This window comes from Tasmannia lanceolata, unplaced genomic scaffold (assembly GCF_043159265.1).
Source record: "Tasmannia lanceolata isolate RefF3 unplaced genomic scaffold, GAP_Taslan_0.1 ptg000008l, whole genome shotgun sequence".
In the NCBI taxonomy this organism is placed as follows: Eukaryota; Viridiplantae; Streptophyta; class Magnoliopsida; order Canellales; family Winteraceae; genus Tasmannia; species Tasmannia lanceolata.
The window spans coordinates 22,936,391-22,947,955 of record NW_027518685.1 but is presented as its reverse complement, the minus strand read 5'-3'; the positions used below and the strand labels follow the sequence as shown (position 1 = coordinate 22,947,955).

The window sequence follows — 11,565 nt, the reverse complement described above, 5'->3', positions numbered from 1 at the left end:
GGTATCCAAACGTGGCCCTATATATCCGAGGGCTAGGATCACCCTATGGGCATGATTTTTTGGACACAACTTATTTACGTGGTGGATACACACTTGCCAGATCCAGAGAGAGAGAGAGAGAGAGAGAGAAAAAAAAAAAGAGAGGGTGCATTTAGGGCTGGCAATGGGGCGGGTCGGGGCCGGATGTTGGGGTCCCCTATCCCTTCCCCTTTGCGGGGAATTTCCCCCCTCCCCTTCCCCTCCCCTCTGCGGGGATGGTGGGGAATCCCCCTCCCCTCCCCGCGGGGAATATCTAATCCCCTTCCCCTCCCCGCATCCTTCGGGGACAAAATCTCTGCCCCACTCCAACATCACCCCCTCTTTAGTCATTGATACATTGATGATGGGTGTCCCTAATCAACTTGATGCAATTTCAATATATAAAAATGTTATAAACTAACATACTTGTAGACAAAAGAGATATATTTCTTACTCTTCAGAAGATAGCAAAATCCCTTGAAGTACTGACTTGACTCTTGAGTGCCCTCGCAGCAGTCGCACCAACAGGCGTTATAAACCCAAATAGATGCCTGAGCAATGTTCAGAGGCTTGGGAATCACCAAAATGCAAAAAGTGAACTGTGTCCCTAACCTGAGCAATGTTTCTTTCGTGGGAAGGAATTAAGGAAACCCTAAGTCCCTAACCAAAATAAAAATGCAATTTATTATTTTATTTTCGCCACCGATGTTGGCACTACGATTTTTTGATAATGGCATACACTCAGCTTGTCTTTATTATTTCAACATCTGTCAAAAGGTTATTATAGTTCCCAAAATACTCTCAGAAGCTAATTAAAAGGAAAAGACAAGCTAAGTTTATGTTTTGGGGAATCTTGTAGCCGATCCACAGAGTTTCTAGTAGTTTTCCTAAAAAAAAAACACTTAAAAATATACAAAAAAATGGCATTGATTAACGGGGCGAGCGGGGAGGGGCGGGGCGGGGCGGGGAGGGGACAGCTACATCCCCTTCCCCTTCCCCTCCCCGCACCGGAGAATTTTTAAATTCCCCTTCCCCTATCAAATCGGGGAATCCCCTCCCCAAACGGGCGGGGCGGGGCGGATCCCCTCTTTTTCGGGTGAAATTGCCAGCCTAGGTGCATTTTGTACATTACCGGCGTGTGTTAGACTTGTGCGCCACACGGTCAAACGTATACACGGAAAATACACCTAAACACAATCGCACCCTTTCGTTGCATCGCATACGTATACACCATTCTTCTGTATAAGTCGAGGGGAGAGGGAAAGGGCTGTTTCATTCACTAGGTCAAAGAGAAGCAGAAATGGAGACTGTTTCTCTTTCTCTTTGACCTGCAAAAGCTGAAAAATTTTCCCAACAAAATCCACGCAAAAACCCCTCTCGATTTTCTTCGTTTGTCTCTCTCAACTATTTGGCAATAAAGTTCGATTCTTTGCCCTAATTTCGTACCTGATTCTGGTGCGATTGCGTTTTCTAGGGCAAAATCTGTACTTTAATGTAAGTTTCGATCCCATCGGTTGATTGACTCTATTTTTTAATTTTTATTTTGGATTGATTCGTTGTATTTGCATTTTAATTAGCCATCTGATTCGGATTTCCATGGAATTATATATTTCAGAGTTGGAATATAGCATTTTTTTTCGTGTCCTAGGGTTTTGATTTGATTTTCTAAGGTTTTGGTCCGTAGTCGAGCCTGCGATTTGGATTTTTTTGGAAAAGTTTGGAATGGAAACATATTTATAATTTTCTCACTTTTTTACACATAAAAAAGATGATTTGAACCAACACTATTCAATTTCTACTTTAGACGTACCTTCAATTTATGATAATATCCCTCTAAACTAGACACAATCAAATCATTTGCCTCAAAATTATAGAAAGAAAAAAAAATCCATCAGAAATATTTTTCTTGCAATCCAAACAGGACCTTAGATTGATGCCATGGTTTTTTCTTCTGTAAATTGGAATTGCTATTATACTGGTTGATCGTTTTTTTTAGCCTTTGATGCTCTGAATTGCTGCTGTACTTGATACCAATGTTCGTACTTTCGGTTGTATGTTTTGGAATTTTCTTGAAAGTAGAGACCTACCTGTTTGAAGCTCGAATTCCATTGTTTATTTACTATAATTATATTCTTCAGTTCTCATGAACTTTTGTTTCTCGATGAAATTTAACTGGCGATTTATGCCTGCATTGGGACCAACTTGAATCACAGGACAGTTCATGTTCTTCAGTGCGGAAACAACCAATTACTCCAACAGTTTAAGCTATTAGAGTTGGTTTTATTTAATCATTTATACTTCAACATTCAGGATGGCGTGAGAAGCTGTTTGAGGGTACTCTTGAATCATGGGCAGCAGTGAGACCGATACACCAGCAAAGGCATCAAAGACGTCTTCCACACAGGTCTACTACGATATCCATGCCCAATTGCCCACCTTTACTTTGATTCGGTATTTTTTTTTAAAGTTTTGGTTTCATCAATTTCTTTTTGCCTTATTATTCAGGAGCAGCCTCCTCCCACTAGCACTGCTGCTGCTTATGACTGGGGAGGATTTCAGGTGCTTAGACATCTTTTGGTCAAGCAATTTGGAGATCATATTGGATGCTTAGTCTTCTCAAATATGTATTTTTTTTTTGTAATAGGCGTATTCTCCTATCCCACACCCAGCACATGGATTCTTTCATCCTCCTGTGGCGTCAAGTCCTCCAGCTCATCCTTACATGTGGGGACCTCAGGTATTCCATCTTTGTATTTGATAGTTCTGTATGGTTATTTATTCATCTTATGATAGAATCATACCTGATTCATATACTGGTTCGTGTGGTTTCACTTAGCCACTGGGTTGGTGCATGATTGAAGAATAGTGAATATTCAATTGTTATTTACAAACTGGAAAGGGCTGAAATTGTGGGTGGCCACACCAGTTTGCAATTTCATTGCATCAAATGGTAGTTCAACTTGCCTGGTTTGTGGAAAGTTCATCAAAAGCTTTGTGCTTTGGGCAGTCCTTACTTGAAGTGGCAGCAGTTGGAGCAAGAGTGGAAACAGAAAAGTAGAAACTAATTTATGTTGGGACTAAAAGAGTGTATGTATCTCAAGATTCCAAAGAGGACAAAGCATGCAAAGTAGAAGATTCGTGCAGCTATAATCTTTTGACTGCTTCCCTTGGCTGTTGCGTGAGGTTTACTTTTTGTGTGGTTTATGCTTGCATTGGGATGTGCCCATGGGAGAATGGGGTTGAAGTGGTTAGGTTAGCGAGTTTGTTTAACGACCACCAAACTCTGTGGATCCCCATGAAAAAAAATTAAAAATGAAAAGAGAAAGCTTAAAAAAATGATTTTAAAGTGCCGAGATGATCTGTGCTTTGGCAGAACTGAACTGGAGATAATTGATTTTTTTTTCTTGTCCTTCATTTTTTGTGCTATTGGTGATAGTATTTCCTTTGACATACTTTTTTTTTGCAGCATCTTATTCCTCCATATGGGACCCCACCACATCCATATGTTGCCATGTATCCTCACGGCGGGTTATACGCTCATCCATCCATGCCACCGGTATTTTCTTGTCTAACACGTGTAGTTATAGTTTCTGGAATTTCTGTATCCGATTGTAATTATTTGTGCTTGCCACTAACTATTGGTTTCATTCGATACTGTGACATAGGGTTCTCATCCATTCAGCCCTTACGCTATGCCTTCTCCAAATGGCAATGCTGAGACTTCTGTGAGTTACCTGCTATAGCATGGTCATGTTTGGATTATGCATTGTAATATTCAAATGTGCATGTGTTTGATTATATATTAGGTGGAGGATAACACATATTGTGTCTTTTAGGGAGCCATGCCTGGTGGCATGGAAGTGGATGGTAAGTCCTCTGAAGGTAAAGAAAAAAATCCCCTAAAGAGATCGAAAGGAAGTTTAGGCAGTTTGAATATGCTTACTGGCAAGAATAATAATGATCCGGGTAAAACATCAGGAACATCTGCCAATGGAGGCTTCTCCCATAGGTATGGTTTAAGCTATTTTGCCATCCACTGAGGTTTTGGGCTATCCATTAATGTGCACTGACTATCCAACTGTGAATTGAAACAAAACCTGCTATCTGCAGTGGTGAGAGTGCAAGTGAAGCTTCAAGTGAAGGAAGTGATGCCAATTCTCAGAATGTATGTATCACAGCAACTCAACTCTTTTCATTCGTAGAATTAATAAAGTGGAGGATCTATGCTCAATTCTAAAATCACTAGTACACTACCCGATTTAATCGAATCCTAAAAAACTATGCATACCTTCTCTGATTTTCTTACGATTTTATATTTTTATCTACTTTGCTTTTTTTACCAATTCTTTATGAAAAAATTTACCACTTTACCAAATCTAGAGTTCAAATACGAGGTGAAATTTTTTCTCAGAAATTCCATTTTTTGTTATTGTTTGGATTTTAAAATGCTGGCGCCAGACTACTCATACTTTTCTTTTTTTGCAAGCTTATTGGGTTTTGCGTTGGACTCACTACAAAAGGCATGATTTGGGCAGGATTCTTTGGAAGGTATCCTCATAGAAAATGTTCTTCTCATTTGCAAATTGAACAATTATCTGCAGTGTCAATAAGAAACACAACATTATGAATGAATTACAGGTGAGGCATCTCAGAATGGGAATGGTGTACGTGGTCCCCAAAACGGAGTAGCTCGTACTTCACAGCAGACAATGGCCATCATGCCAATGACACCAGGTGGAACTCCTGGAGGTATTGCGGGTCCCACTACAAACTTGAATATTGGAATGGACTATTGGGGTGCACCGCCTCCATCTCCTCTGCCTATGTTGCATGGAAAAGTTCCTGCTACACCAATTGGGGGTCCCATGGTTCCTATTGGTCTTGCTGGGCCACGCGAGCCATCAGATCTATGGCTACAGGTTTCTTTCAAGTCTGATTTTCTGAATTTTGAGATTTAAGAATGTCAGTTCTATACTATTTCTGTATAGGATTCACAGGATTAGAGCTAGTATTTAGTTACTTAATGTTTAATGTATACATTGCGTTTGGATTAAAATTCCGAATCAATGACACTGTAAACAATACTTTATTTTTTTCATAAGATCAAAAAATCTCAGGATCAGTTCCTGTTTCTTGTTGTTTTGTGTTTTTTTTTTTTTTCCCTTTGACAATTAGGTTAAATTGGAACTTTAAGCTCCGAATTTGAATTCTAAATCTTGTCCCCAAAATTTGTACTTTGACATTAAACCAGACCGTCCTACTCACTTTTTAGCGCGTGATAATTGCTAAGGCACCATGTTTTTCCTTTATTTTATGATCTTTTGATAGTTCCACATGACACCCTTTAGCATGATGCCTGACATGATGGAGGAGTGCTATGTGTTTGTGTTTATGTGTGGTGGTGCTTCAATTTGCTGTTTGATATTTGGACGTGTGTTCCGTGTGATGTGACACTTAGCAAGGGAACCATGTATTTGTCAGTCGTAGGAGTAACGTGTGCAATAGGTTTTGACCTTCCTCTGTGCAACAACTTTATTAAAACTAGTTCTCTGGGTTATAGCTCTTATTTTGAGAATACTTAGGCTACTTTCCTGGTTTGTTACTTGGGTTCCCCAATGCTTTAAGCACTGGTCAGGATCTAACAATGAAGAGTTCAGAAGGCATCTTGGAAAATGAGACGTCTATTATCTGTAGGAAATATCCTTGTTCAAGCAACCTTGGATATTCTGTCATTGATTTAATATGGGGTTTGGAGGTTGTGTTAAGGTACCTTGAATAATATCTATATTATAGTTGGAGGCAATTCCATAATTTAATTTTGGCATGGGACTTTAGTGACTTGACCATACTGAGTAGATTTTCCTTTGTTTTTGATTCCTTATTCAAAGATAGACTTTTCTGGTTGACATTAATGAGGGTTCTTGAATTCACATAACCCTTTCGATCCATTATACGTTTAGAATTGTAGAGTGACAAGTTTCCATTCTTAAAAATATAACTCATCTAGCTTCACAATCTATCTTTGATGAATGATAGCTAATTACATCTATATGGTTACTGGTGGCCCCTCTCATTGGTGTGATTTGTTGTGATTAGGCCGTGCTAAGAAGATAAGATTGCCGTGGTGGATTGATCGTGTGGTAAAAAACTTCCTCTGTGCATGGTAGATGTTGAAATGGTTCCTCGACACTCTTATGGTTCCTTAGCTTGTGGTGCCTAGAATGAATAAAATCTTTTAGAGTGTGTGACTTGGATTTTGACTTACCTTTTGGTCTTAAGAGGTCCTAGAAGCACTGTTTAAAAACTCCTCGACCCAATCATTGATAAGCTCGAGTCGACTCCCTTTTATCTTGGTCGAGTTCTCCTCTGAGTCTAAGTTTTTCCCTACCAAGTCATTCAATAATTCTTTTACTTGTCTAAGTTAATGAAAATATTGACGTCAAACATTGACTTGCTCGTCGGCTCTCTTTTACCTTGGTCGAGTTCTCGTTCTATTGTGAGTGTTGAAGCACTACTCACAATGAAAGAAATGATTATATTTCAAGGAAAGAATTGGAGATTCGAAAGGATATAAGAGTTATGCTTATAGAATTTCCTGAGCAAGCAAAGCCTCATCTTTTGCTTGTCAATACCTTTTTTTAGGGTTTTGTCTCTTATGCTTAATCATATATGGTTGTGTCGTATTTCATTTCTACATGGGATTTACTCTAACTTGTACTGGCAAAAACATGTGTAGTGCTTGGTTAGTTGTTTGCAGGTACTTATTTACAACTACTCACATTTCTTCTTTTGCCATCTGGGTTTGTGCCTCTGTGGTTGGGCTTAGAGAAAACTGACGGTTGTTGTTGACAAATCTGGCCCTAGAAAAACTCAACAGTCATTATCATTGAGAAAGAATAAGAAATCTAAGAGGAGAGCTCAAACTTGAGTTCCAAATGGACTTTTTTAAAGGAAAAAGGGATTTCTGCCAAAAAGTCTTAGTGTGTAATATATCTTCTAATCTATGTCACAAATGTCGAATTTCTTGGCAAGGGAAAATCTCGGGATATATTATTTTATTTTTATTTTTCGGGCTTATATCGGGAAAAAACCGTAAAAAAAAAATTGTTTAAAAAATATATAAAAATATTAAATTTAATAAAAAATATAAAATAAGGAAAAATTGCCAACTGGGGATAGGAAAAAGTGGAAATAGTGGATGGGGGACACTGTTTTCAAACCTTGTCAAGGGGGTCGATTTACTGTTTTTGACATGTTTTTTGACTGAAATACCCCTCAAGCCAAAAGGAACATGTTAAAGTAAAAAAAATCTCTCTCTTCCTTTTCACCGACCTTATTTACCGCCTTCTCTCCCTGCAACAATAGCCTGAAACCCACAAAATAGAGGAAAATGTTAGTTTATGGTCTTAGGGTTTTGATCTCATTTATATGTCATGTCCATTTGTGCTTCTAACCCGTGTTCTCATTATTAGTGTTTGATAACCCTGGTTTTATCTCTGTAATGTGCTGTATATGGGGTTTTATAAGAGTGTTTGATAACCCTTATTAGTGTATGATGAACCTGCCTAGAGAGCTGCTAGCTGTGACTTGAGCCCCCTCTAGACACTTCATAACTCGCATGTAGATGATTGATAAACCCTTTTTGTAATTGATGAACCATATTTTGGACTTTATAATCCCTTATCTGTTATATATAGAATGCAACTTTAGTAATGTAAGGAGGCGGGACGAAGATGTAGTAAATATGACTGGACAAGACGTACCTAAGAGGGATATCTTTTGCTATCTTGGTTCAATTCTACATAAGGAAGGAGTGACTGAAGAGGATGTTAACCATAGAATAAGAGCAGGTTGGTTGAAGTGGAAGCTTGCCTCAGGAGTTCTGTGCAACCGTAAAATCCCTACCAAGTTGAAGGGAAAGTTTTATAAGACAGATGTGAGGCCAACCATGCTGTACGGGCTTAGAATTTTAGGCCACCAAGAAGCAGCATGTGCATAAGATGAGTGTAGCGGAGATGCGAATGCTTAGATGGATGTGTGGGGACACAAGGCTAGATAGAATTAAAAATGAAGACATTCGTAAAAAGGTGGGGGTGGCTCCAATAGAGGTGAAGATGAGAGAGTATCGCTTAAGATGGTTTGGACATATCCAATGTAGGCCTTTAGATGCTCCGGTGAGAAGAGGCAACTCGTGCCAAATTGATGGAGTAAAAAGAGGTAGGGGCAGACCGAAACCAATTTGGGGTAGAAACAGTGAGGAAAGACTTGATAGCTACGAACATAACAGAGAACATGACATTGGATAGGATAGAATGGAAGAAAATGATCCACTTAGAAGAACCCAACTAGAACTAGGATTAGAGCCGGGTAGATTCCTTTGACCTTCTTCATGAATTTTTTCTAAAGGATTCATTTAGCCGACCCCAACTAGTTTGGGACAAAGGCTTTGTTGAGTTGAGTATAATCCATTATCTGTTGTTGAGAACCCCCATTTACCTACCTGATAACCCTGTTTTGAGACTTGATACACGCTGGAGAGGCTTGATAACCCTCTTGGATAGACTTGAAAACCCCCATATATATACATATATATATATATATATATATATAGAGAGAGAGAGAGAGAGAGAGAGAGAGAGAGAGAAAAGTGTAGCTACACATACGTGTAGCTAACTTAGCTACACCAACGGCTTAAAATACAGTGGGCCCCACATTGTTTAGGTGATGCAAACCATTCATTTGATGGGCCCTCACATAGATAGGGTGTGCCCAAAAAATCAGCTCCATAGGATCATCCCAACCCTACGATTTGTGGAGGCAAAATTGGACGTGTAAAAACCTTCACAAATCTATCAATTTTTGCCTTCACAGTTTGAAGGGTTGGGATGATCCTATGGAGCTGATTTTTTGGGCACACCCTATCAATGTGAGGGCCTATCAAATGAATGGTTTGGATCACCCAAATAATGTGGGCCCACTGTATTTTAAGCTGTCGGTGTAGCTAAGTTAGCTACACGTATGTGTAGCTTCACTTAACTCATATATATATATATATATGAGGAATAAGATTGTACGCTCGACCGTACCTAAAGTTAGGTACGGTAGAGTGCCAAATCACATGGGTCCCACATTTTTTGTGAGCATCTAAACCATTCATTTGCAAGGCCCCATCATAGATAGGGTGCATACCAAAAATCAGCTCCATAGGATCATCCTAACCCATCCATTTGTGGAGGCCAAAATGGACAGACGGTCGAGCGTACAATCCTTTTCCTCTCTCTCTCTCTCTCTCTCTCTCTCTCTCTCTCTCTATATATATATATATATATATATATATATATATATATATATATGAGAAAACATTTCCTACACACTTGTGTAGGTAAGTTACCTACACACTAGCTTAAAATACAGTGGGGGCCCACATTGTTTGGGTGATCCAAACCATTCATTTGAATGGTCCTCACATAGATAGGGTGTCCACAAAAAATCAGATCCATAGGGTCATCCCAACCATTCAAACTATGGAGGCAAAAAATGGACTAATTTGTGAAGGTTTATACACGTCCATTTTACCTCCACAAATCGTAGGGTTTGGATGATCCTATGGATCTGATTTTTTGTGGACACCCTATCTATGTGAGGACCATATATGAGAAAACATTTCCTACACACTTGTGTAGGTAAGTTACCTACACACTAGCTTAAAATACAGTGGGGGCCCACATTGTTTGGGTGATCCAAACCATTCATTTGAATGGTCCTCACAGAGATAGGGTGTCCACAAAAAATCAGATCCATAGGATCATCCCAACCATTCAAACTATACTTTGAATATTATGATACAGACATGTTTCTCTTTCTGTTAACTGTCCGAGGACCTGACACATGTATGTCTTTTGGGTTCTGGGCATCATTATTTTATGGATTTCACATTAGTACTTGGGGTCTGGATGTGGTCGTCTGATGCCAGCATCAACTTTGATTCATAGCTATTTCATGTTCATCTGATTCTACTGACTATTTAACCTGACACATATTTACTTAAATTCAGGATGAAAGGGAACTTAAACGGCAGAGGAGAAAGCAATCAAACAGGGAATCGGCACGCCGGTCAAGGTTGCGCAAGCAGGTTAGAAGCTATATTTGTATTGCATGTTTCATGGTAGGCATTAGCACTGTTTAAAAACTCTCCGAGCCAATCATTGACTTGTCCATGTCGACTTGATTTTTGGTTTACCAAGTAGACCAAACATTCCTTTCGATTCGCCCGAGTAAAAAAAAAAAAAAAACCTCACCACGTGATTCCTTGGCTCACCAAAGTCGATTCGGTTTTGCCCAAGGTTTAAAATTTCGGTTTCGGTTTTGGCTTTGATTTCGGACATAGCTGAAACCGAAATTTCGGAACGAAAATTTGGTAAAAAAAATAATTTTTTTTTCAATCTTGTGCCTAAATTTCAGTAATTCCAGCCGAAATTTGGGAAAAAAGTAAATTTCAGAAAATTTCAGTATTTTGGCCAAAATTTAAAACCATGGTTTTCCCTTGAGCAAATTCTTGCCCTTCTCCGTGTTTTTAAACACTTGTTATTAGTATTCATGGGTGGTTTTGAGTTTCAGGCAGAATGTGAAGAGCTGGCCCAGCGTGTTGAAGTTCTGACAGAGGAAAACACTGCTCTTAGATCGGAAGTGAGTCGCATCAGGAATGAGTACGAACAGCTTCTTGCTCAGAATACCTCTCTCCAGGTGATGTTTGCTTCTTTTTCACGATATATTGGTCTGTTATACACGAAGGAGAGATTTTAACAACACTGGATTTGCAGGAGAGACTTGGGGAAATCCCCGGAGGACACGAAGGTTCAAGATCTGATAGGAATGACCAACATTCAAGCGATGATGATCATCACAGACGCCTGGAGCCTGATGCAAAAAAGCAGGCCAAATAGAACTTTCGCAGAGTTATCATTTAAGAACAAGCTTACTTACATTTCGATGAGAGCACAGCCTAACTAATTTATCAGCAAATCGTTGTTAAATAGAATGTCCAAAACAATTAAATTCATTGTGCTTGACTTTTGCTAGGTAGGGGTTATCTCATCAGTGCTGACCTTTTTTTCATGGGTTCTGTTTATACCATACCCCAAATAGTAATTTCAGCTGATCTTTAACAGTTGAAGATCAAGCCGGATATGTAGGGTGGGGAAGTTTTCTCTGTCAGTAAGGGTGGTGTCTTTATCTCATCTTCATTTCTTTATATGACTTACTGTTTGGTGCAATGTATAACCGAGGAGAGATCATTAATTAGTATGCAACACTGTTATGAGGTTTTATGTATAGGCTGGAGGCTTTATACATATTGTACATGTATTGATGAATATTTAAACCATGATCCTCTTACATGATATCAAAGGTTATCGAGGAAACTTTAGGGCCCTGTTTGGATTGCAAGCAGGAAATATTTTCTACATGGACATTTTTTGTTTCTATAATTTAGTTATAATTTAGAAGGAACTGATATAGTTATAGGTCATTTAGAAGGATACCATTATA

At 39.0% G+C, this 11,565-nt stretch overlaps 1 protein-coding gene across 1 annotated transcript; it reads left to right on the top strand.

The window, feature by feature from the left end:
* Positions 1 to 1,250: 1,250 nt before the first annotated feature.
* Positions 1,251 to 11,349, top strand: LOC143884854 (bZIP transcription factor 1-B-like). Its single transcript, XM_077388673.1, has 13 exons — positions 1,251 to 1,512; positions 2,329 to 2,422; positions 2,524 to 2,577; positions 2,663 to 2,755; positions 3,485 to 3,574; positions 3,684 to 3,743; positions 3,855 to 4,027; positions 4,129 to 4,183; positions 4,554 to 4,566; positions 4,657 to 4,937; positions 10,073 to 10,150; positions 10,636 to 10,761; positions 10,839 to 11,349. The coding sequence occupies exons 2-13, from the start codon at positions 2,366 to 2,368 to the stop codon at positions 10,959 to 10,961; spliced, it is 1,203 nt and encodes a 400-aa protein (XP_077244788.1). The 5' UTR covers positions 1,251 to 1,512; positions 2,329 to 2,365; the 3' UTR covers positions 10,962 to 11,349.
* Positions 11,350 to 11,565: the final 216 nt, after the last annotated feature.

What these genes read in the sequence shown, in the direction of transcription:
- LOC143884854 (XM_077388673.1), top strand. Translation starts at nt 2,366, where the DNA reads ATGGGCAGCAGTGAGACCGATACACCAGCAAAGGCATCAAAGACGTCT. An exon ending in CTTACATGTGGGGACCTCAG is followed by an intron (nt 2,756 to 3,484) that starts GTATTCCATCTT and finishes TTTTTTTTGCAG; the next exon opens with CATCTTATTCCTCCATATGG. An exon ending in GGTCAAGGTTGCGCAAGCAG is followed by an intron (nt 10,151 to 10,635) that starts GTTAGAAGCTAT and finishes TTTGAGTTTCAG; the next exon opens with GCAGAATGTGAAGAGCTGGC.